This window comes from Microtus pennsylvanicus, chromosome 14, assembly GCF_037038515.1.
Source record: "Microtus pennsylvanicus isolate mMicPen1 chromosome 14, mMicPen1.hap1, whole genome shotgun sequence".
Lineage (NCBI taxonomy): Eukaryota > Metazoa > Chordata > Mammalia > Rodentia > Cricetidae > Microtus > Microtus pennsylvanicus.
Genome location: NC_134592.1, coordinates 60,170,502 through 60,197,985, shown reverse-complemented (window position 1 = coordinate 60,197,985; position 27,484 = coordinate 60,170,502). Strand labels below are relative to the sequence as shown.

The 27,484-nt window shown below is 39.8% G+C and overlaps 1 protein-coding gene across 2 annotated transcripts in view; it reads right to left on the bottom strand.

Moving 5' to 3' along the window:
• Prkd1 (protein kinase D1) overlaps nucleotides 1–27,484 on the bottom strand; it is a 304,282-nt gene that overhangs the window by 132,958 nt on the left and 143,840 nt on the right. For both annotated transcript variants that reach the window (XM_075947930.1, XM_075947928.1), the window contains exon 2: nucleotides 9,264–9,402. In XM_075947930.1, coding sequence (XP_075804045.1) covers nucleotides 9,264–9,402 — 139 coding nt within the window. The remainder of the gene's footprint in view (nucleotides 1–9,263; nucleotides 9,403–27,484) is intronic.

Below are 27,484 nucleotides of genomic sequence, written 5' to 3'. Positions count from 1 at the left end.
ATGTCAGAGCTTTTGCTTTCTTAGAAAATTATTGATTGTTGATTTACATTTTTCTCTCTCCTTTTCTCTCCCTTTCTTGTTTTGTTTTTATGAGACCCTTGAGTATGCAATCGAATGGGTCTCTGTTTCTTGATCCTTCCCTTGAACTCTTTTCCTTCTCTTGCTTTGTCTGTCTTATTCGGATGTGTTAGTGTTTGTTTTAACTTATTTCATTTTATTATTATCTACTAGAAGAGTGTTCATTTTCTAAGAAGAGACAGAAAAGGTGGGGAGGGATGGAGGAACTGGAAGAAATAGAGGAAGGGAAATTATAAACCGGAGGGAAAAATTATTTTTTAAAAAAAGGAAAAAAATAATGAACTATTATTTTGTCTAACTGAGAAACCTGAAAGCTCTACATGATAGATGTTCTCAGGATTAACATGTGTTAATGATCTAAACCTCAAAAATTTCTGAGCAAAATGTAAGCCAAACAATATAAGAAAAATGGTTAGTGGGGAGTAATATTTTTCTAACAACTTAAAAAGCTGGAATTGTTTTTAAAACGGGGAACATAAAATCAGGGCTGGTTCAAATCCTTATTTTTGTATTAAAATGTATACAATAAAGCAGATAATTTTTGTATTTGTACATCCTGTAAGTCTGAAGTCAGCACTTGGGAAGTGTCTGTGGTTGTGAGTTACTTTAGAAAGTGGAGGCGCACATACATTCTGGTGCAACATTGCTCTTTTCAAATACATCTTTGTATTTGATTCCCACACTGGCATAATGAATAGTGTCACTGCTGGTTAAGACTTAAAACAGCTGCATTTCTAATTTTGGAAGATTATGATAGATTTTTATATGGGCTGCATGCTAAAAGCAAGCAAATGGCATGCCAACCACCGGGAGAGGGCTGGGCAGACGGTGGCATGGCTGAGACCCTGTGCACCAATCATGGAGCATCAAACACAGGCTGTTTGGCAGCTTTTCAAGAGATGAACCATCTTTTAACTCAAGCAAAAATAATTCACTCCTATGAAGCCTTCAGTTCACCCTGTAGCAACGTTTCCAGTGTACGACTGCTGATAGGAGCAGCTGTGATGACTCTATTTAATAGAATGTACAGTTTGGTCTCTCTTACCCTCCTCTAGAGTCTTCTATCAAGTGTATGTGTGTGTGTGTGTGTGTGTGTGTGTGTGTGTGTGTGTGTGTGTTTCTAATGCCTGTCCTTGTGTCTGACATAGAAAGAGACAGAGAGACAACTAGAGAAATAAATTTGGAAATAAGGTATATGTTGTAATCTTTCCTATATAAGAGAATTATCACTGCACTAAAAGAATTCAAGGAGTGTTCAAATATGTCTTCACAGTTTAAGAAAGAAACCACCCACATAAGATCATGAAGTAACAATGAACAATACTAATCAATAAAAATCAATATCCATCAATGCTTTTCAAAAAGTGTGCTCAGAATTCTAGCATGTAAATTTCTCTAAATTCAGATTTATTTTCCTGAAAAAAGAATCTGTGTTTATAAACAATTTTTCTTCAAAATCATATTTTCTCTTCACGTAAATGTAAATTCTAGGATTTACAAATTTAATTAAAACTTGTATTTTAATTAGTTGTATTCCTTCGGCCATTCTGCTTAATGTAACCGTCTTCTCTTGATGAAAATGGCAGCTGTTACTTAAATGTGTCCTGAAACCTTAAAGGGTTCCTAGTACGACTTAGAAACTTGGTTTCTATTTTATTTAATTTTAATTAAATGGACATAGCTAGGTGCAGTTGGTAGTTTCTGTAATAAATTGCCTATGAGAGGAACGGTCATGTATCTTAATCAATTGCTGCATCAGAACTTCATATTTTTCTAAAAGATGGATGAAATAAAAATCCAAATATTTTCATTCTCTTAATTAAACTGTGATCCCAAGAAGCTTTCTTCCCAACATAATAGAAAAGTAAATTTTACTATGCTTTAACCTGAAATAAAAAAAAAATCTTTATTGTATTTTTACAGAGGTAAGCCATGAATATCTATTTACAGAGCTACACTGGTATCAAAAACAGCTATAATGCCATCAGTGAATTTTGCAAGTCATCTATTTCTGTATCTCTGACATGCAAAGATTTCATTTTGAACATAGAGTGTGGATTTATTTTTTTAAGGTAAGTACCACAAATCCACTTGAAAGTGCTAAACAGGACAAACTAATAAGACTCTTGGGCAATGAAGGACATAGCTCGATGGGCTAGCATGTTTAACATACAGAGGCTTTTTGCCTTTGGTTTATAAAATGACTCATAAAAACAGCAAAAAGAAAACTCACTATATTTTCTAGAAAAAAATGTTTGTATGCAAAGTTGTTTGAGTTCCTGTTGCTCATCAAGGACCTTACATGACTACCTTTAAATACACAAGACTAGCTATAAATTAACTGTCAGTCAGTCTGAGAAGTAAGTGTTCAGAGTTTCTAGCTACACAGTGGCCAAAGAACAGAAGAAAAATCCCATTGTGTGGGGTTCGTCCCCTTCCTGTTTAGCTGTATGGCAGCTGAAATACTGTCCTCAATTAGTGCAATAGTGGTTGAAAAGGAAAGGAATGGAGCCACTGTGATCTCTGGCTTATATCTCATGCCAGATGGTGAAGACATAAGCCTGAGGCTAGTTCTGTGCAAACAGAGGAGCTTGACATGTTCCCTGAAAACCACGGCATGTTCGGATCTATGGAGATCTGGACTTTAGTGCCGGGGCATGTGAGTCAACTTTTCCTGTCGGTCTTGCCAGCTGACCCTCAGGCAGAGAAGTTGCTGTGCGAGATGCATGAAGACACGGAGACCTAGGGTGGAGGGCATCAGGGTAGTGAGCACAGCACGGAAGGCGAGCCAGAACCCCAGGCCATGAGGCCTCATTCCTTCTTGACTTGAAACAGAAGTCTGAGGCCAGCTCCCAGGGTCACCATGAATAGCAGCAGCATGGACATGGGAATCCATAAGCAAAAGTTACCAAGCTGATGAAATCTGGTAAATTCAGCACTGAGGGGTGTGTCAAAAATGATGAAACTGCAAATCAGTTTATCTGGGCACTTGATAAGCATACCCATCAGGTTACAGGAATCAGACTGAAAAGCAGGTCACATGTGAGATGGGGGAAATGAACTACAACAGTTTGAAAGTAGGACTGCATTCCTCCAAATAAACAGTTTCTAACATAAAATCAACACAACAGCATGTAGAAGACGCAGGGCCAGTGACTTGACTAGCAGGTATGACTCCTGAAATTGGCACTGTCAACGAGGAAATCATCTTCTGCAAGTTGTTCCTTCACCTCCATACATACGTCCTGGCACATCATATAACCCAAACTTAACCCATGAATGAAACGTGTCCAAAAAAGGCATCAAAATCCATAGGAAAAGGTTATCTTGATGACAGTAACAGTAATTTTACTAGTAGATTAGGCCAAGAGGAAGTGATATCAGACATAGAAATGCAATTCTCACAGACCAGCCGTAATGTTTAAATGCAGTATTTAGAATGTGAATTTAATCATTAATTCATTGATTTTTGTTTTATTAATTTAAGCATTTATTCACCCTACACATATTGAATGTTTTATATGAGTCTCATGAAATCTCAAGCTCAGTCACCCAGGAGATCCTATTGATAGTGTAATATAGGTGATGGATCAAGAATCAGAGAAACGATGTGACTTGCAGCGGTGTGTGGGTGAGATTGGTAGTGTTATCCGATTTAATATTTTATATTTTCCCCATCACTTTAGACCTCTGTATGTAACTCAGTGTGTCTTGAACTTGTAGCAATCCTCCTGTCTCAGCTACCTATATGCTTCTCTGTATGAGCAGAGAAGCCTTCAGCATGATCTTAATCTGGCTGCAGTCTGAGTAGATATATTAAATATTCATTTTTTTTCTGAGAAAGAAGAGGATAGCAGTTCTATATTAAAGATAATGTAAGTGGATCCTGAAATCTCATTGCTAAGGCAGCCAGATTTTGTAAATTCAAGGCCAGTCAGGTCTACAGAGCAAGTTCCAGGACAGGCTCCAAACCTACACAGGAGAGTTGCATAATTTAAGGAGGTCCACAAGAGTCCTTAATAAAGGACAACAAATGTCGGGGAATCACTCACAGTTGAATGTTCTCTGCTCTATGAACGCTGGGGTTGCGAACCAAACTACAGCCACCAACTAAGCAAAAGGAAAAAGAGGGGTGAGCATGCTTCCTGTCTGTGCTTATAGTACCTCAGACCGTGCCCTAATGGGCTGCTATCTAAAAGGCTGTTGGCTGAACGAATTCCCACAACACAAAGAAATTCTGTCTTGAAAAAAAAGAAAGAAAGAAAGAAAGAAAGAAAGAAAGAAAGAAAGAAAGAAAGAAAGAAAGAAGCTAAATTCTAGCATTCTGGCACTGGAATTGAGGATGCATGATGCCAAGCCCAACTTCTTACTTATGCTCTGGGATCTGATCTCAGGCCTCATGCTTATGCGATAACCACTTTATTAAGTGAACCATCTCCCCAGCCCCTTAACTCTCCAGTTTGTAGGATAGAATTCTTGCCCTATATGAAATGAGAGGGAGGCACCTTTAGCATGGAGACTAGAAACCTATTTTCAAATCAGTCAATCCATGGATATGATCTGGAGAAGAATAAGAGAGCAGAAGCAAGACCCGCTAGGTGCTCAAGGGAAGCTAAAAACATCCTATGAAAAAGTCAACTTTATATGGGAATTTGGAAAGCATGGTTTCACAGCTGTACAGAAGTTTTGATGAATCTTACAAGATTTTTTTTTAATATTGCTTAACCTGCCAATCCCCAGAGTTATCAGATTGGCTTCCTGGGAATGTCTGCCTAGAGGCTACAAAGAGCAAACAAACAATATTACAGTTAATAGTGCAATTTTTACGGTACTGATGTTCTTGAGTGTTTTACATGTTTGCTTTATTTTTGTAACAACCTAGAGTGTAGGCTGTTGCCATTTCACAGACAAGGAAATCATGAATCATTAAATGACTCAATGAGGATGTTAGTAGCAATGAACAGGCAAAGGCATGAGCCCAGATGGTCTGATTCAGAGAACTGTGCAATCACTGCACACAGCACCTTGCCTACAAGCAAAAAAAAAAAAAAAAACACTTAGACTCCAAGTCATATTCATGTCTATGATACGTTATCTAGTACAAGCTGCATCTTTAATTCAAAATATTCAAACCTCAGAGGTATCAAAAAAAATCATAAAGAAAATCACTGGTACTCTATGTCCATGAAATCAGTTCTTCATAACTCAAGAAGGATCTGACTCCTTTGGCAACTACACTGAACAACACACCAAGAAGAAAGGGAAAGGGAATGACAGTCTCAGGTGGCTCTAGCTCCTCCGCGAATCCTTTTCCACTTTACTTTCTCTTACGTCAGCTACTTCCAAATGGTTTTACAACTCTTTAATTTTGTGTTCAGCGCATGGTCCACTCTGCCTGCAGTTCGGCTCCTGTGTCCCTGACTGAGAGCAAGCCAGGAATTGCAGAAATGCAATTCTTGACAATTCCTGATGTCTCTGTACAACACAGACACGGACATGTGTGTATGCACACAAAACTGTCATTAGAGATGAAGACAAAAATAAAAGTACAAAGAAGGTTGAATCCTGGAAATATGGTCCTGTAACCTATCTGCTGCTCCGGCTAAACAATCAGGCTTTCATGTCCCATCATGAAGAGCAGTGCAGCTGATTCCCATGATCGTTATTTCAGAGTTCTGAACCACACACTTCATCCTGGGCTTTGTCTTTGCCAAGAGAAACATCCACATGGAGTGTTTCCTGCTTCAGAACAGTGGGTCTAAAGTTAATCCGTTTCTTAACAAAGAGCTATTGCCAGAGTTGGGTGTGTATCCTAGGGCACAGAGATGCTGCTACTCATCTTTGTTCTTCCTACCCAATCCGTCCACTTCTGAGCAACATTTTCCTTACCACCGGGTCAAAACCTACTAGTCACAGAAGACTTGTGTTTCAAACAGAGGGAGAAGAAAGCCAAGCAATTAGCCAGCAGAAGTCTGGTTCACTATGAACTCTCAAAGCAACATGGGATGATAAAAGTTCTCAGAAATCACAATAGAAAGAGAAATCACTGATGTGAGGAAAGAGAAAAATAACCTTTCTCAAAATTACATTCTCCCCAGATTTTATCTCATTTTTTTTTGGCTGAGAGTTTATGTCAGAAAACATTTCCAATGGTGAAACACTAAATACAACAAAAATATAACAATGCACTTATACCAAAGAAAAAGATTAAATTTAATCATGGGAAAAAGAATATCAGACAATTTAGGTAAACAAAATTTAATGGTAAAACTAGTCTTCAAGAGGAAAATAAATGCCCATGGTTTATTAATGCTATGTAACTAATCAGTCAAAAGCAGTCTGGGTGCCAGTGAAGGTGAAAGCTAAGAGCACCACCAGAAAATGGCATGCATGATAGGGAAGCATAACATACCATTGATATCCAGCCTGGATCTAGCAGAGCATATGAGTCAAGCTCCTCAGTCCCCATGAGCAGCACAGCCCTAGGAAGTTTCAATTGCCTCCTTTAAACTATACTGCTGTGTAATCTTGCACAGAGGGCTAATCACCAGGGGACAAGGACAGTGTTGCCTGTGAAGTTTACAGGTCAGTGGAAGGTATCTAAAAAAAATTCAATATCTTTATTTTTGATATCTATATATCTATGTATCTATCTATGAGCATGTATGTATATATGAGTATAACACATACATATGTAAGTAAAATGGATAGGAAATTAAAGCCAGAAACCCAGTTTTCAAAAGTCCTCATGCCCCTGCTTTAGGAGAAAGCCTCTCTAAAGTTGACTAAATAATCCATGACTATAGCACCAATCCATGACTATAGCAGAATAACATTAAGGATCTTCTTTGTTGTTGTTATTTTTAAGTAGTATTTGGTTTTACCATATGTCTCTGAGTTATCTAGTGTCTGGTTCTCGGTCATCCAAGCAGTGCCAGGTATGGGTTCTAGCTCATGGAATGGGGCTTAGGTCAAATCAAACATTGATTTGTAATTCCCACAACGAGTCCTGTACCACCATTGCATTAGCATATTTTACAGATAGGAGAGATTATAGATCACAAGTCTTGTGGCTGGGTTGAGGTTTATGTTTCTCTTTTGGTAGCATGCAGAGCACCTTCCCATGCCAAAGACATTAAAATATGGGGGTAATAGTTCTAAGGAATAAACACAGAGACCCACAGTCAGGCATTAAATACAGAGCAAGACCTTGGAACACACAGCTTTAAATTAAGATTTCTCCATCACATCTCTCCTCTCAGAGCTCAGGGACTGTGTGAAAGAGGAGGCAGAAGGAGTGAGCACACCAGAAGGGATGGAGCCCACCAGGAGAATAAGACCATACAAATCAACTGAGCTAAGCTCATATGAACTCAGAGACTAAAGCACCAAGCATGGAACCTACAATGTCTGCATCAGGTCTTCTGTGCATATATTATAGTTTTCAGTTTAGTGCTTTTATGGGACTCCAGGAGTGTGAATGCGTGGGTCTCTGATTCTTGTGCCTTCTCTTGACTTGTTTTATCCAACTTCAGTGTAATGGTTTTTGTTTTATCTTATTTTATTTTATTATGCTTTGATGTTTAAATAAAATGGAAAGAAAACAAATTAAAAGCTGAAAAACAAGTCCTCATTTATGCCTGTACATTACTATCTAGAAAATACACTTATAAAACAGAATACCTCATTTGCACAGTGGCATAGATGTTGGTTTAATACGAATTGGGGCAATAGCCCATGCCACATATGATTTCACTGAATATGTCATTTGAGATGGCCCCTAGTATTCAGAATAAGAACCCTCAGGAAAGCACTTCTAAGTGATAAGGCAAAGCAGGCAAAAGCCAGAAAACCGCAGAGAACGATAGCCCAAAGAAACACATGACTTCTTGAAAATTTAACAAAAAATCATCAAAGCTTTTGCTTATTATTTTTATTTAGCAACTTCCCAGACTCATAAACAATAGAGAATTATTTCTTCTGTATAAATGAAAATTTATTTTGTGATAACAAGCTATCCAATGCAAGTAGGGCAAACAAGGACTTCACAAAACCAAGATGCAGAGGCTCTGCAGACAAAACATGAGTGGAAGGAAGCAGGGCAGAACCAACTAAATAAACACAAGGGAATGAAGATCAGGACCCCTGTGGACAAGCACAGATCAGGGAAAGAATTCCAGGTTAGGAAGTCTAGAAAATCTGAAACAATGGATTTCCTGTAGACAAAGCGACAGCAGGCAACAAAAGTCAGGGAGCAGAGAGAAACCATGTAGCTCAGTTTCTCAATAGTAACTCTATTTTAAAAAATGAAGAATAAAAATCTGGACACAGTTACATTCTTTGGCTCAGCCGCCCATCACTGCAAAGACTTCTGCTGCAGCTTTTCATAGGTCCTATGGTTTTAATGTAAAATTCACCCATTTTCTTTTTCTGTATCGATAGGTACAGCGCTAACAACAATAACTTTTGAATTCAAAATTATAAAAAAAATGAATTTTAAGACCAAAATCAAATGCAAGGCAGGCAGAAACACAGCAACCCTTGGGGAATGACGTAACCAGTATCATGGGCATGGTGAGAACGCATCTACCCCCACTGCTGTTGGTCTCAGCAGTCCATAGCCAATCAAAAGCTCTTTTCTATCTGCTTCTAGATACTTCGGGACCCAAGGGGCACCACAACATCACTGTAGCGATAACTGCTTGTGCTGATGTCCAAGCCATTCAAGTTGCTAAAGGGAATGTATGTGTCAATGTGGATGTGCGTATAAGTTAGAAGATGGGTATAAGTACGGGTAAAGGGATGAGTGTCTTCGAGGCTGGGGGAAAGTACGCAATAGGAATATATAATGGAGTCCTGACTAGAAGTGAAAAAAGGCAAACTCTTCCCCAATTTTCTTCTTTCTAGAAACAGTCTGCCTTATGTAGTCAAATCTGATTTGGAACACACTCTATCTTAAGTTGGCCTTGAACTCATGATCCTCCGTCACAGCCTGATAGTGCTGGGATTACAGATATATACAACTGTGCCAGGATTTTCCAAAATAAGCTTAAAAATTCATTTAGACAGAACCAAAAAATATCTCATGTTGGAAACCAGCACATTATATATTTTTTTATGTCACCTAAAAAACTAGGTCCAAAAATTCCTCACAAACAACTAATGGAAAACAGGATCCTACTTACCGGACAGGACCACTTCGATGAGATCTCCTTCCTGGATATCGCTTGCCATTTTCACCAGCTGGAGGATGTTTTCAGAGGCAGGATCATGCCGGAAAAGCAGGATCTTATCATATAGCCCATAGAAACCACATTCAGGGAACTGCAATGCAATACCACAATAGTTTAGATGTCAAAATCATCCTAAATATTTTGTCTTAAAAGAAAATAAAATAAATGTCAGGGCACAAATGTAAGCTAATTAGAAAAAGTGCACACATCTAGAACTTTCAATTAAAAGAAATGAATGTCAGAAATGGTATTTAAAGACTCCTTTAGTGGGAGAGAGGCTGTGCATCGTAAGGCCAACAATGAATGACCAAGTCGTTTTCTAATTAACAAAGAACAGAAAACAGATTCAAAGAAGTTTCTATAGTAACATGATTAAGAAACATACTAGGCATACTAGGTGGTATGAGGAAAAGGATGCATTTTCTCACCTAAAACAGGAATCAGCTAATTAAAATTCTGTTATACATAACTTGACAATTTGGCAAAAAACAAAACAAACAAAAACACAAAACAAAAAAAGTCAAGTCAGTCTGTTTTGATATATTCCAGAATAGACATGACTCAAGAAAGCTAAACACATCATAGGCACAGAGTCTACTAGAATCTACAGTATCTCTGACCCAGGACAGAACCAGGCTAGACGGCACCCCTCTTCTCTCGGCTCTCAGAACCAGGCTAGACAACACTCCTCTCCTCTGGGATCTACTCACTACCTTCCTTGCTTTCTTTCAGGTTATAAATCCAAGGTCATGTGAGAACTATCAAAAAGGGCTTTCCGACTAAGTGTGAAGGATTTTCACTAAAACAAGCATTGATACAAATGAACTTTGGGGCATGAAGCCTACTGAAACATGGCGTTTTAAAGGGATTACTGACCACTGTTATCTTTCAAATGTCAAGCTGTCTAATATGGTGTGGACAGTCACAAGGCAAAGAAGAAGACTCCCTTTTTGATACTGGAATCAGTGCTGGATCTCACATGAAAATCACGATAAAGAACCAAAAAGTAGAGACATATGCCTAGAGTCCCATCATTCTGGAACCAGAAGAAGGAAAACTGGAGAAGTGTGGGCTCTGGGCTAGCCTCTGTCACACACTGAGATCCAAGCCTGCCTGGGATCATAGGGAGGCCCCGCCTACAAATTCAAAATTTTGAAAAAGTGATCTGCCTTCTACTGTGATAAAAGTCCAGAATATAATATTCTGGAGAAAAGTGCAGTTATTATGAATCCATCTTTTTCTTATTCATAAAATTAGGGGCTTCATTCACATGAGCCTTTTTGTATAAATTAAAAATAAATATATTCAGAACATTCTGGGCTTTTAGGAGTCTATGTTGATGACAAGGCTTAAAACTACTTTTGCATGTCTCTTAGACTTTCCTAAAATAAACACGGCAGCTGAAATGATGTCACCACTTCCACTGTGCTAATTAAAAGGGAAAAAGTAGTTCACTTCTTAAAAATGTCTTCAATAATATCATCATAGCACTAGAGAACAAAGAGAAAACGGAAATACCACTTTCCTCAGTCTTAAAAACAATGGACAAGTCACAATTATTCTAAAAGAAAAGACTACTTCCTTGAAGAATTAATCATACTACATAAAATGCACATAAGCACATAGAGAAGCAATTTCAACAAATGTAAATAAGAATGCAAACAAACTCATAATAAACCCATGAAGCAAGGTCATGGAAATTTTCCTTGGCCCTGTCCTCTCCTCCATCCACTGTGGGTCAGAGCTCGTCTGTGTCCCCACGGACAAGCTCATGTGGTATAGTCTCACATAAAGGAAAGAGCACAATAGTCTCTAGACACTTTGAACCTCATGGCTTCCTTTTATAGTCATATTACTGGAATCATTCAAACGTACTGCGTACATATTATTTATTTGTATTTCATCAAGTGGATCTAGCATAATTGTCCATTCACCCACAAAGGGACATCTGTTTTTATCCCTAATTTGAGGCTGTTACAAATAAAAAGTTTACAAACATTTGTGTACAAGTGTTTTAGTGGGCATATGCTCTCGTTTCATGTGGGTAAACACCTAGGCGTAGCATTGCTGGTTCTCATGATGAGTGTGTGTAGGTGGATGTGAGCGTCTTCATGCCGGTGTCACACTGGATTTATAATTATCAGAACTCTAGACGGCCTAGAAATAAAGAATAATAACTCTGCCTTCAAGCTTCCTCCCTTGAAAGGCATTTCACAAATTGTATATTATATTAAATTGTATTATTCCTAATACACATGAATTTAGGTATCAACTAATCAATTTCTGCACGTACATAAAAATTGTTTTATGACTTTTCAATGATTCTGCATAGACCTATTTGGGAAGAAATACATTATTCCATATAGGGTCTTTCTATTTGGAGCCCAATGTGCTTTATACATTAGGTCTATTTAAATTTATCTGAACAATATTTGTAGATATATATATATATATACTAAAGTTTATATATATATATATATATATATATATATATATCTTAGGCATATTTTTCAAGTTTATCTCTAGAGGCCTAATATTTCATGCAGTTATAAATAGCATCAGTACAACAAACATATAATACAACTCAAGTGTTTTAGAGTATAGTTCTAAAAGGATTAAAAATGTATAACATATACATAGGATACATACATATATATGTGTGTGTATATATAGCCACATGCTATATGTATCTACAGATCAACAGATGATATATAGGAGATAGATAGATAGATGGATGGATGGATGGATGGATGGATGGATAGATGGATGGATGGATGGATGGATGGATGGATGGATGGATGGATGGATGGATGATAGACTGATGGAGTGATAAACATATAAATAAATAGAGATAGTCAAACAAGCAGGACAGGTACTGATCAAACCACCGCTAAGACCTAGGACAGTCCCACCACTTTAACACGTCCTCTTGCCTAGGGAAAGAGACCAAACATCATACTGACAATTTACTCTCCGGGTTCTTAGAAAGTGCCTTTTGTGGCTCTAATTTGACCTTCTGATAACTGGGGTCGCGAAACATGAATTTTCAATTAAAATAAAAGGTTCTCTCTCTCAAACACATACACACACACAAAGAAAAAAATCATGAATCTGGGAAAGGGAACAGAAGAGAAATCGGAGTAAGAGTAATAAGAGGGAGATGAGGGAGAATAAGGGTAGAGAGTAATCAGAATGCATTATAGACATGTGTAAAACTATTATGCTGCTAAAAAGAAAACTTAATTTAGAAATGAAGGAAAAAAGCAATCACATAAAGTAAGCACTAAAAACAAGATAAATATTCTAGTTAGGTTTTCATTGCTGTGATAAATATGACCAAAAGGAACTTGGGGAGCAAAGGGGTTCTTTTGGCTTACAGGTTACAGCCTGTAAGCCAAATCAGATTGTTCAGGGCAGGAACTGAAGTAGACGCCATGTAGGAATGCTATGTCCTGACTTGCTAACCATGGCTTGCTATCTGTTTTACATATGATATCAAGAACATCTTCCTAGTGAACTGGGCCCTTCCACATGAATCATTAATCAAGAAAATGCCCTGTGGACTTGCCTACAGGCAGTCTCGGAAAGACACATCTTCTCAAGTGAGATACCTCTTCCCAGGTAACTTTAGATCTTGCCAAGGTGACAATAAAACTAGTCAGCCCAATTGACCCCTTGTTAAATGGACACACAAGCACAAACTGTTCAATTATAACCTTCCCCTTCTTATTTGTCCCCAAGGTTTCATGCAAGCATAAAGATTATAATGTAAAACATAACTTCAAAAGTCACAAGCCTTTAAAATTTCAAACACTTTAAAAAATTTCAGTGTATTTAAAATACCCAGGTCTTTCAATTGTAAGTTCCTGTAATATCAAAGTAGGTTGCATACTTTCTCTTCTAAAAGGGAAGAATCAGGACTTAGGTACTACCAAATCAAAGTTAAACCAAAGTTTCCAACAGTATAAATAGCTCAGGGTCCAGTATCTGAGACTCACAATCTTCCAGCTCCGAAAAGCTTTTGGGCTACCCTGCTCTAGATCTGCAACTCACAGAACACACAGTTCATCTCCTGGTCTCAGACCGACTCCTCTACACACCTGCTGCTCTCCTGTTCTCCAAGAATCTCCAGTATGCTGGCATCTCTAACGCAACCGAGGCTGCTCTTTTCACCCATGGCCTCTTCTACGTGCTTTTCAGGGACCCCAGACCTGCCCAACAACACCAAGCACCAGGTATTCTTCATGACTCATTCATGTTCTTCTCTTCTTGATGACAGCTGATTTGTCTACCTCGGCTAACCAATACCAACTACCCCATTAAAGCAAAGGGTTTACTTAGCAGTATCGCTCTTGGATTCATCATAGCTGATCCTAAAGCCCAAGCAGATTCCTAATTAAAATCAAAATCACAGGAACCTCCCTGAGAGTGTCTTTGCCTCCCTTTGAAGCATCACAGAGCAGGCCTCCATTGACTGCATCACTCTCTGCAGTACTATTTTCCAAGCACGCACAGCAGCTCATTAAGCTCTGAGGTACTCAATGGATTTTCCAGCTAAAAGCTCCAAACTCATTCCACAACCCTCCATTCCAAAACAGCACAGTCAGGTCTGTCATAATAGACCATGAAGCTGGTACCAATTTCTGTCCTAATTAGATTTCTATCCCTGTGATAAACATCATGACCAAAAGCAAACTAGGAAGGACAGTGTTTATTTGGCTCACAAGTTACAGTGCATCATTAGGGGAAACCAAGGCAGGAACCTGGAGGCAGGAACTAAAGAGAAGCCAGGGAAGAATGCTTCTCACTAGCTTGCTAGCTGGCCATGGCTTTCACTGCATGTAGATATAACCCTGGGTGCCCTGTGGTGGCACCACCCCCAGTGAGCTGGACCCTCCCACACCCACATTAATCCAGGAAATACCATAGTGAATTTCCTACAGGCAATATGATGAAGACAGTTTCTCAAGTGGAGTTCCTCTTCCTACTTAGCTCTAACTTGGGTTCAGTTGAGGGAAAACAAACAAACAAACAAACAAAACAAACAAAAAACTAGTCACTGAAACAAATAATTTAAAAGGAAAAAAAGAAGAAAAAGAAAGAAAATTTGGAGTCTGGCCTTTTCCATTTAGAAAAATTATTCTGAGAGTTCTTGGTGTTGTGGTTTAGTAATTGAGAGTATATTTTACTTTATTCCTAAAGCACTCACAGTGCTTACTGTATGTGTGGTTCGTGGATGTATCCATGCTAGAGATAGGAAACATTTAAGATAGTTCTAATTTTTCATTTGTTTATGATTACAAATAAAGCCACCACAAATGTTCACAGAAGTTTATATATCAACAAACATGTTTCTGCTTATGTCTGATTGTTTAGTAGGTATGTGGACAAATTTAGAAGAGTTTAAACATTCCAAGGATAACACCTTCTGGGGACAGCTCCTCAGTAACAAAGTCTCCATCTCTTACAAGCCCCACCACCTTGACACCATGGTGAGGACCACATCTTCAGCACACTTGTATAAGTAGATAAATATCACACACACACACACACACATTTGCACATGTGGTCATGTGTGTGCATGCTCCACATATCAACAGATTAATCCAGAGTCATGAGGATAAGCTAAGGGAATAATGTGAACACCTTTATTCCTTGGTTGACAGTGTAGAGGAAGTGGATAGTTCCCTTTGACAGAAGAAAATTCATGAACGGGGGCAGAATCCTATTAGTATTGCATCTGTTAAGAGTATTGAATGAAGTTTAACACTTTTTTGAAATTGGGAATCTAGGCACAGAAACTTTCATTGCAGAATTCTACCCATTATTTAAACAATAAACAATGTCAACACAATACAATGCTTTACAGAATGCCAAAATTTTAACTTCAGACTATTCCTGCAGTTTTTAGTCTCCCTGTAGATAGATGAACAAAGCCCCAAATTATGAAGTTTGCAGAATACTACATAGGTGAAAGTGGATATTTCTTTAGGTTACACAAAGTATTTGTAGATACTTAATAGGGGAATGCAGATGTTGAGATACAAGAAACTGAAATAACACAAATAAAGAAAATAAACACTACTATTAGAAAATGGCCAAAGGATCTGAAGAGACATCATATACAAAATGCACAGATAACTAGAATATATATAAAATATTCACAATTCCTAATCTTCACAGAAATGATGATTAAAGCCATCCTCAGATGTTACCTAAGATCAATTATCCTGATTATCATCCACAGCCATAGAGATAACAGAAGGTGGGGGGAGGGAGGAGAAAAAGGAGAAGCCACACTTGCAGAGGAATTGAGATCAGGAATGTATAAGGACATTTACAATCATTTGTTCATTCTTGTACAATTCATATTAGTCATGATAAGGAATAAGAACCATTCGTTAACAGAGAAATGACTACAGAAGCTACACAGTAGCATATAACTGAGACTTTCTACTTTATTAAAAATGGCATCATGTAACTTAAAATAATATGAATGAGCTTGAAGGAAATTATTTTCAGTGAAATGAGCCAGACAGAGACACAAAAGGATTTCACCGACACATGGCCTCTATGAAAGAAGAACTCTGCTGCAGAGGGCCACTTACTGGTTCCCAGCTGCTTAGCCCTGAAATAATCACACAGAAACTGTATTATTTAAATCACTGCTTGGTCCATTAGCTCTAGCTTCTTATTAGCTAACTCTTAACATCTTAATTTAACCCATCTCCATTTATCTGGGCATCACCACAAGGTCATGGCCTACCAGCAAAATTTCAGCACATCTGTCTCTGGCATTGGTTCCATGGCTTCTCTCTGACTCTGCCCTTCTTTCTCCCAGCATTCAGCCTAGCTTTCCCCACCTACCTAAGTTCTGCCTTGCTATAGATCCAAAACAGTTTCTTTATTCACTGATGGTAATCACCTCCCCTTTTCTGTTTAAATAAAAAGGAAGGTTTAGCTTTAACATAGTAACAAAACAGGTATCAAACAAGAATGGGGGCAGAGAAAAATGACGGTTACAAAGGGGGTTTAAGATGAGGCAGGGATTGGACTGCGGTTGACTAAAGACCACAAAATTTCACTTACATCAGTGAAATAGTTCAAGAGGTAAATTGGATTTCAGTGACTATAGTTAATAATATACTGTGGCCTTGGAACTGACAAAGTAGATACTGTTCTCACCACATACAATGAAAGACACTATGAGAGGTGCTATTAGCCAAGTCCTAGAGCAGATACTTAACTCTTGGGTCCAAGGATATCGTGTGCAGACAGCTGTCCCACAGAACAAATGCAAACCATAATAAAGAAAACTGGGATAGGAATTTAATTCTCAATCCAGAAAGCAACAGGATATGAAAAATCTGAGCATTGTCTTCAGGGATAAGGCCCCTACACCTAAGGCTTCCCGTGGAATGAGGGATGGAGAGTCAGTGATGCTGAGTATTATCTGGCTGTTCACTGTGTCAATTCCGGTCAACAAAATTGCCACTGTTCCAGGGGCAATCTACAACGATGCTGGGGAAATTGCCACGGCTCAGGGCCTCAATCAGGGAACAAGCTCAGTTCACTTCACAGACTTGTGTTCTAGGAATGGGGAAAACTAGGTTCCTTTCAAATGATTGTGCTTCTCTTTGAGGGGAGGAGGGCAGGCAGTCTCAACACAGACATTTGCCTCTTTGTCACTGGCAGTGTCTCCGGTGTGAGTGATCATTTTAGACTTCTCATAATTAATATGTGCTTTCCATTCTTCTGCCATCCTCTAAAGTTTTCATTCTTTATATTTTGAGTTCTACAAATGACATACATGCAAGTCTTACTTGTTGAAAAAAATCCACTCTGGCAATCTCTAATTGGGTTGTTGTCATTTAAAATTAATTTATTCATAATTAAGGTGCCTAATTTTTCCCTTTTCCACCCTATGTTCTCTTTGTTGCTTTCTTTTTTTTTTTAACTAATGTGCCAGGCAGCCACACTGTCATGTACAGTTACATGACCAAGGTTCACATCCAACCCAAGGGTCCTGCACTGTAGGCTTCATGGCCACTCCTCATGTTATCTTGCCACTTTTTTTTATAACTAAGCATATTATAAATATCAATGTACAATTCTATTCTTTTTGTTTAAAATATTTGCCTTTAAAATGAAGGATAACTATGTTTGATTATGATTTCAATGTTTAATAATACTAATGACTTTATGAAAAATGAACATTTTCATATGATTTCATTTCTTACAACCTGCCAAACTTAGAGAGATATATTAATTGTAGAGCTCATATTAATTTTTTGTTGTTTTTTTGGAGACAGGGTTTCTCCATTTAACAGCCCCAGCTGTCCCAAAACTAGCTCTGTAGACCAGGCTCGCCTTGAACTCACAGACCCACCTGCCTCTAATTAGGATTAAAGACTTGTACCACCACTGCCAAGCCAAAGGTTTTTACTCCTAAGTATTTTATTTGTCAATTTCCTACTGATAAGATAAACCAAGGCATGGCCAGGGCTACTTACAGAAAAGGTTTATTTGGGCTTAAGGTTCTAGAGGGTTGAGTTCATCATGGTTACTGTAGAGAAACATGGCAGCTGGTAGACATGGCAACAGGAACAGCTGAGAGCTCATATCTCCAACTTCAAACAAGAAGCGAGGAGAGTGAACTGGAATGGCTTGTGGCTTTTGAAACCTCACAGCCCAACCCCAGTGACACACTTCCTCCAACAATGCCATACCTTCTAAACTGCCTAAATGGGATAACAACTGGGGAATAAGTATTTAATTACCCAAGACATTTCATTCAAACTACCACATACATTGTGCAAAATCCCAATTAGGGTAAGCATAATTATCTCCTGTATTATTTCTTTTTTATATCACATCTATTATTTCTTTTTGAAATACACAACTTACTATGTATCATTCATTTACTGTGGGTTTTCTCTATCCATGATTTAGCACTCACTTAATAATATTTGGCTATTTCTCTCTCCCTCGACTTTCCCCAGGCTCTGGTTAACAACCATCAAGCTCTGTTTCTATGAGGCTAATGCTTTCAAATGAGCTCTTGTAGTCTCAATGTGTCGGGGGGTTTTTTCCCCCGCCACAGTGATCTCCAGTTCTATTTACACTGTTGCAAATGGCAGGATTTCGTCCTTTTATGGCTATCTACTCCTCTAGTTCAGAAACTATACTATTCACTCCTCTGGTGATGGGCATGTATGTTGTTTCCATTTCACAGCTACTATAAAGTGTTCACTGTAATTCTGATTTTCTTTTCTGTGATAGAGATGCCGAGTGTTTTCTTACATATCTGTTGGACATTTGAATGCCTTTTTGAAAAATGTTTATGTTTATTGCTCTTTCTTATCAGTTATCCTTTTTCTTTCTGCTTTTTGGTTACTTGAATTCCTTATATTTTGGATTAATTGTTGTCAGCTATATAGTTATCAGACATCCAAATGTCTCTTTACTCATTTGACTATTTCACTTGCTCCACAGAGTCCTTTGACTTGGAAAGACGTCATCTGTTCATATTTCCTCCTGCTTGCTGTGCTTTTGGGGTCTTATCTGAAATGGCTTTGCCTAGCCCAATGCCCTGAAATGTTTCTTTGTTTTCCTTCTTTAGTTCCGTAGCTTCAGGCCTTACATTTCAGTAGTCGATTCATTTTGAGCTGAGGTTTAACAGCTAAGAGACTTAGCTCTAGTTCCATTCCCCAACAAACAGATATCCAGATTTGCATTTGACCCCATGTTCAACCCTTTAGCAGATTTCTGAAGCTCTTACTTTGTTATAGGTTTCCGGTTCTCTCCTCTCCTTGCCGCCTCCCTGCAGCAGATAATTATTCTTTCTGTGTTCTTTCTTTTTCCCTTGTAATCAGATGTATACTACACATAAAAGTTTGCACTAAAATTTTAAAGACAAACAGGCCATTCGTTAATTGTACATATCCTATTGCTATGTGGTTTGTAGGCAAAGGTGAGTGATTTCGACTCTTGAAAGTAGAGGGTCAAAAAAACCCTCCAAAGCAGTCAGTACTTGGGCTACAGTAAGAAAACACGAGAAAGCTAAAGGGTTATAAAACCGCACATGGAATGAATTAAATTGTAAAGACTCTAATGCTTAGTTTTAATTGTCAAATTGACATAATCTACAATAACCTGGGAATTGAGTTAAATGAGGGATTGTCTAGATCTGGCTGACCATGGGCATCCTTTGGAGGATTGTCTTGATTACTTTGAGATAGGGAGACACATCTATTGTGGGAAGCACCATTCCCTGGCTTTTAGTCCTCAATTGTATAAGATTAGAAAAAAATAGGCTGAGCAATGACCATGCATGCATTCTTTTTTGCCTCTCTGAGCTATTGACTGTGGATGTTGGCTAGGTGCTTCAAGTTCTAGTCCTGATGCACCCACCCAGTGATGGGCAATGACTAAGAAGGGCAAATTGAGTGAATCCTTTATTCCTTAAAGTGTTTTTGTTTGGTGGAAGCATAAATCAGAAGGAGCTTAAGGAACTCAGCAGACAAAGATGTGTTCATCACCCTTTCTGCAGAGCAAATTCTGGCCCACATGTTTCAATGCCTTCTTCAAAAGACTTGTGTGTTCCTCTTCATTCTGGTGCATTGCTGGCATCTAAATACCACATTCTGTGCTGTGCCTCTGTCAATCTGTGGACACAGTGTAGTACCTGAGGAGTTCGGAGGGCTCCAACAGGGCTCCAATACCTCACAGTCTTTCTTAAGCTGACTTAAAGCTTTTTTTAAAAATACAAAATGCTAGTAACAACATGCCACCAATATGAAAGGTATTGTTAAAAGACTTAAGATGAAAAGCGTCAAGAATATTCATGTTCTTCCTAAGAGTAGTCTGTGCTGTATGTGCCAGACTGAAGGGTGGCTACCTTCCACCACAGGTCCTCCTGCATCCCAGCATGGCTTTCTCTACTTCTGGCCCCCTGCATCAGGTTAGAGAGCTTAGGGCAGAACCACACTGGACATGGATGTCTAGCTGCTCAGGACAGCTGACAAATCTGAAGGTTTATATTTTTTTAATGTTCTGTTTTTTTTTATGAGAAGGAAAAATATGCATAATCCTTTTTGACTATAAGAGGCTTTTCTTTTATGTGACATAATGTTCTGCTTGAATAGAGTCTATATACAATAAGACTTTCAAAAAGCATATTTTAGAATGATGTCTGGGAGGTGACGACTGGGATATAACAAAGCCGACAACGTGAAGGGGAACATATTGGGGGAAACACTCCTGGAACAACATTCCCTAATTTGGTCATAATCATCTGTTTTTATGCGAAGGTGTGTGAGCTTTGAAATTTGAAAACCCTCATTAAACTAAACATGCTTTGAAAGGGCTTCGAGGCTTGTAGACTCGGCTGGAGCTCATTACATGATCAGCCCCGTGTTTCTCCGGGCTCTGCAGTTGTGAGCACAAACATCCAAGACAAGTGACTCCCAGCTCGCTCCAAGTTTGCCTCTAACAAAACTGGCCACTGTGAAAACACGGCCAACAAGCCCAGCACTGGTCCTAAGCTCTTTAATCCTGCCCTATGCGGGAAACCCCTCCACCGCTGTGTGTATCATTTGGCATTGGTGACCACAGAGCACAATTTACTGTTACATTTCACTATAAATTCATGGCTGGCCACACAATGTGCTCCAGAGTAGAATAAATACATGTTTTAATGAGTCGCTGAAATGGGACCTGGCCAACGGGAAATCTGAGGAACAAAGGGTGCTTTTTCACAGAGGCAAAGAGCAAGCAATTCTAGAAACAGATCAATCCACTGCTCAGTCAAGTGGAAGAGAGAGGGAGAGATGGCCCAATTAGGAAATGAAAACGCCTTGCCAGTTTACTTTTGATAAAAGGTGAGGATCTAATGAAGTCCTGGAATTAAAACGCTGTCGCGGCAGTGGGGATGTCAGTTGAACATTGCAGTTTCCTCACCAAAGGTGATTTTTACAACACTTCCCACTGTTTCCAGCTCACCTTAGGAGTGTATGAATGGTCTCCTTTAACTATCAGAACTTTAAAAGGAGCTACCACTTAATTCCTTGGTCAGAATACTGGCGATGCTTTTGTAGGGGCAGAAAGACTCAAAAACAGTGACCAAATGCCTAAGAGAGAGTGCCTACGGTCCTCAACTAGCCTGGTAGAGTTATATCAGATGGTTCCCTAGGGCCCCCCAATTAGCGTGGTACATCAGAGAGTTCCAGAAGTCACCCGTATAGTGATGTGGGAGTCCCCTCTGTGTGCTGTGATTACCATTAATGAATAAAGAAACTGCTTTGGACCTATAGCAAGGCAGAATTTAGGTAGAGAGGGAAAGCTAGGCTGGATTCTGGAAGGAAGAAGAGTTGAGTCAGAGAGACACCAGGGAGCCACCAGTGGAGATAGAAAATTTGCTGGTAGGCCACAACCTCATGGTGATACACAGATTCATAGAAATGGGTTAAATTAATATGTAAGAGTTAGCCAATAAGAAACTAGAGCTAAAGAGCCAAGCAGTGATTTAATTAATACAGTTTCTGTATGATAATTTGGGGGCTAAGCTATCCGGGTGCCTGGGACAAACAGCGCCCTCCTCCTCCAGCCGGAAAAGGGCCATTAGGAAGCAGCTGATCCTGAGGACAACTGGAGCAACAGAGGAAACCAAGGTTTAATGAGGAGACAACGAAGGGCTTCTAGAACTGTTGAAGGTAGCTGTGTTGCTCTTAACACAGTTTGTGTCCTCAGAAGGAAGCACATGGAAAGAACCCCACACCATGACCTACAGCCGTGCAACCAGTGTCTGAATAATCACAGGGAACAGAAACTAGAAAACTTGAAAACATTTCTCCTTAGACCCTCCGTACCCTGTGGCACCCACCCCTACCGTATCATTCAAGCCAATCCACTTTAGGTCCGCCTTGCCTTGTAGCAAATTGAACCATAGATCCTTGGTAGAATTATTCGTCTCTCTGTCCCAAAGTACAGATTCAGGATGATAAATCTAATACCTATGTGCAAAAAATAGTTTTTGAAACTTTTGAAAGTGTCAAATAATTGATAAACATCATGGGTGATGTAGGAAGATTCATGATCTCAGCTGGGCAAAGACATCAGGCTGTAAATATCTTGCCACACAAGCATGACGACCCGAGTCATAATTCCCAGAACCTAAATGGAACGTTGGGAATGGTGTCATACATTCTCATAATCCAACCGTGGGTGTGAGATGGGGACAGACGGACCTCTAAGGCCCGCCATTTTAGCCTAATCAGTAAGCTCCAGTTCAGTAAGTCACTGTCTCAATAAGGAAAACTGACGGCATCTGATAAGCAACCAAGGCTACACACGTGTGTATGCATACAGTGTACACACATGCACACATACACTAGAGGAAGATTTGCTATACATTTACCATGCTATGACAAAAACCAGACACGTTCCCTACAGAGTCGCAGAGACTCGGGCTGCCAAGCTCACTTTGCTCTTCTGTAGTCTGCGCTGGTTCCACATGCATTGAGTGCTGGCAGGGAATCCCACCCTGGCCTCTCAGCCTCTGTGCTTTCTCCTCTTCCACCAGCACCTTCATTTGTATGACCTCTTTGCAAAACCAATGGGCCCTTTGTTCAGGGACGGCTAACACCAGGTGTGTATCAGCTCTAGCAATCTTCAAGGTTCAAATTTAGACACAGCTCACTTGAGTTAACTCCCCTCGTCACTGTTTGGTAAGAATTAAACAGAAACGTCCTTTCCAGTAAAAACAGGGTTCTAATTTATCCCACACTTATTTCCTACAGTCAGACCTAGAATTGGACCCATGGTCTCACTTGTCAGGATTTATTTTTCCACTATACTTTTTACTAAATTCAAATGACATTTTAAAAATCCTTTTCATTGATAATATTAAATTTGGGGTTTTTTTTTTATATTCAAAGAGAGGTTTATTATAGCATAACTGAGGGGACAGACAGAGTTTCTGTAGAGGTTCAGTGCTCCTGTGCGGGGGGCTGCAGAGCTCCTGTGAGAGTACAGTGCTACTGTGGGGGTGCAGTGCTACTGTGGGGGTACAGTGTTACTGTGGGGGTGCAGTGTTACTGTGGGGGTGCAGTGTTACTGTGGGGGTGCAGAGCTCCTGTGCGGGGGGCTGCAGAGCTCCTGTGAGGGTGCAGTGCTACTGTGGGGGTGCAGTGTTACTGTGGGGGTGCAGAGCTCCTGTGGGGGTGCAGTGCTACTGTGGGGGTGCAGAGCTACTGTGGGGGTGCAGTGCTACTGTGGGGGTGCAGAGCTACTGTGGGGGTGCAGTGCTACTGTGGGGGTGCAGAGCTCCTGTGGGGGTGCAGTGCTACTGTGGGGGTGCAGAGCTACTGTGGGGGTGCAGAGCTCCTGTGGGGGTGCAGTGCTACTGTGGGGGTGCAGAGCTCCTGTGGGGGTGCAGTGCTACTGTGGGGGTGCAGTGCTCCTGTGGGGGTGCAGTGCTACTGTGGGGGTGCAGTGTTCCTGTGGGGGTGCAGTGTTCCTGTGAGGGTGCAGTGCTACTGTGGGGGTGCAGTGCTATTGTGGGGTGCAGCGCTATTGTGGGGGTGCAGTGCTACTGTGGGGGTGCAGTGCTACTGTGGGGGTGCAGTGTTCCTGTGGGGGTGCAGTGCTACTGTGGAGGTGCAGTGTTACTGTGGGGGTGCAGTGCTACTGTGGGGGTGCAGTGTTCCTGTGGGGGTGCAGTGCTACTGTGGGGGTGCAGTGTTCCTGTGGGGGTACAGTACTCCTGTGGGGGTGCAGTGTTCCTGTGGGGGTGCAGTGCTACTGTGGGGGTACAGTGCTACTGTGGGGGTGCAGTGCTACTGTGGGGGTGCAGTGCTACTGTGGGGGTGCAGTGTTCCTGTGGGGGTGCAGTGCTACTGTGGGAGTGCAGTGCTACTGTGGGGGTGCAGTGTTACTGTGGGGGTGCAGTGCTACTGTGGGGGTACAGTGCTACTGTGGGGGTGCAGTGCTACTGTGGGGGTGCAGTGCTACTGTGGGGGTGCAGTGTTACTGTGGGGGGTACAGTACTCCTGTGGGGGTTACAGTACTCCTGTGGGGGTGCAGTGTTACTGTGGGGGTGCAGTGTTACTGTGGGGGTGCAGTGTTACTGTGGGGGTGCAGTGTTACTGTGGGGGTGCAGTGTTCCTGTGGGGGGTACAGTGCTACTGTGGGGGTGCAGTGTTACTGTGGGGGTGCAGTGTTCCTTTGGGGGTACAGTGCTATTGTGGGGGTACAGTGTTACTGTGGGGGTTAAAGTGCTATTGTGGGGGTACAGTGCTATTGTGGGGGTGCAATGTTATTTTGGGGTGCAGTGCTACTGTGGGGGTACAGTGTTCCTGTGGGTGGTACAGTGTTCCTGTGTGGGAGTGTACAGTGCTACTGTGGGGGTGCAGTGCTACTGTGAGGATGCAGAGCTCCTGTTGGGGTGCCGAAGGCCTACATAGCTCGTGGCAGAAATGTTATCAAGCTGGTAGTTGGGTGAGGCATTGGATAAATTTGGATTTTTACAGTAAATTTGCATTATGGCAATGAGTACATAAACAAAGACAGGAAAAGATAAGAAGAAGAAGAAGAAGAAGAAGAAGAAGAAGAAGAAGAAGAAGAAGAAGAAGAAGAAGAAGAAGAAGAAGAAGAAGAAGAAGAAGAAGAAGAAGAAGAAGAAGAAGAAGAAGAAGAAGAAGGAATATCTCCCAAGAAAGATAGATCAGCTAATTCATTAAGGTTTAGATAAGATTTGAAATGGTAGGCTGGCTATCAGATTTTAAAATTAGTTATAGTTACAGACATACAGAAAAGCCTAACTTGGTTCATTTTTTTCAAGGATGAAACAACTACAAATTCTTCCTTAAGCATACATAAATATTGATGCTTTCTGTCAAATGTTTTTCCAGGAGTCTGATAAACTATGTCCCTATATAAAAGCAGCAGATGGTAAGTATGATGCACTGGGATGCTTAATTTGGGGCTGAAATTTTTTCTATTTTAATTTCAATAATGTCATCTAGTAAGAATACAAAAGTATTAAGAAGAGACTTAATAAACAGCATTACTCCCAAATGCAACAAGTTCTGGAGATTCACATCATAGAGATAGTTTAAGTCATTGTTTTGTTGTCTATAATTTTTAAGATTTAAAACAAATGTTCACATCAAGCAATTACAGGTGCTAATAATTAATGAGCGCTTCACAACTGTGGTGTAAAAACACATCTGTATTATGTCTTGACAGACGTCGAGTGTCTGAGAGCTATTAAGTCTCAGTAGATGCTCCGAGAGCGCTCACACAGCAGTAATTAGGTGGATGGATGTACAACTCGGAAATGAAAACAGATGTACATCATTTTCTTTGTCTTTCTGAAGGAAACCACCACTATAATATACTGTAGTGTTTTCATATTTCAGACAGCTTCATTAGTTTTCTAAATGAAAAAATGGAAGCAAGTACTGGACAAAAATAAAACATTCTACAGCAAATCAAAAGGCTCAACCAATGGCAAGAACTTTAGAGAAAAAAAAACTTCTAGTTATTATTTGCTTTATATTCCCATTTTAGAGATGAGTGGGGTGATGTTCAGAAAATAAATAGTTCTTACTAGGCGGCAACACTGGGCAGTAAAAGAACAACACGAGGCTAGAAGCCCATTCTCCTCAATCCAAGTCTCCAATCATTACCCTCAGTTCTGTTCTCTTAAAGAAGCAACCCTGACAGACTGTGCTAATGCTCAGACCTGAAATCCCTGAGGACTTTTCTTGGCCATAAAACCCATGTTTACTGGTTGTGAAAACAGAATAAAACCTAGAAAAGTTACTTGATGGATAGGTAGCAACTGTTCTTACTGATAGGTCTTTAAAATGTTGGTGGCAGTGAGGCAGCTAGCTGAATGCCAGGTGACTCCAGGAAGGACAGGTAAAATGAAGAGAAATGTTAGCTTGGGGTTTGTGGAGGACCAAAAATGTGAGCCTATTTCAGCTTGTCTGGAGGTCAGAGAGTTTGAGCTTGCTCAAAATTGTTGACAACAACCAGCGCGACACATCCTGTTCCAGGAAGTGGTTATGTGGTTCTTTTGGCATTAAGATGGCCCGTACAGGTAGAACCATTCCACCCTGACTCAGGGTCGGGTTGTGCAAGCATACTTAAGATCCTATTTTTGAAACGAGAGGTTTGACCATAGGAGTGTGTGCCTTCAGGATATTTGATCTAGGGTGGTTCACTGCCTAAACAACAGAATGTTAATGAATTGATATCTCAAGGTAAAGAAGCAAATAACTATTCCAGTGACATGTTAAAGAAGTCTTTTGTATTGGGTTATAAAAGTGTATGGAAAATTAAATGCAGGGTTTTTGGTAGGCACTGAAACTCCATCCTGATACTATCTTAAGTTTTCTGTTTTATTATTTTCATTTATATCTTCATCCTCTTTACTATTTTTATGATCCCCATGTCCCTACCCCCGTAAGTGGTATTTTTGTGGAAGCTGGTCTCCTCCAACAGGGGTCATTAGAACAAAGAATAATAATAATAATAAAAAGAGTGTATTTTTCCTCGGGGCTCCCTCTCAGCAGTTCTCATCTATACCACCAGCTTCTCCAGGTCTTCTGTGTTACTGATAAAAATATAAACACTGGTATGTCTATCAGGTTATTCTCTATTTTCATAACAGAAATGAACTTTATTGAAAGTAGATAAGTGAATCCTTCAATTAGCATCAAGACTTTGGCTTTAAAATATGGAAATTAAAAGTAGTTGTGGGATATTTTGATCACACTTTGACACTCCTAAGATTTCCCACAGCTCCAGAAGGTGGGGTGAGTGGTTTTTGGATGTTCAATAGGTTATGTTTGTTTATCATCATTTAGGGAGCTTGGTTGCAAGTTGTTACTGGTCATAATCAGGGAGGAAACTAATCAAATGAGATTAGATTCAGGAATTGCCTACTGAAAAAAGAAAAGGAGGATATATGAATGATTGGATAAAAGGGTGGATTATTGAACCTATCTTTAAAAAGCAACTAGTGGTCTTAAATAATTTACATGATATGGATTTTTGTATATTGACACAAATTTGAGGTTATTTTATTATACTTTTGTTATATTGTATATATGTTTCTAATGTTGTTTAAGATAGTTTTAGATATTGATACAAATTTAAGGTTA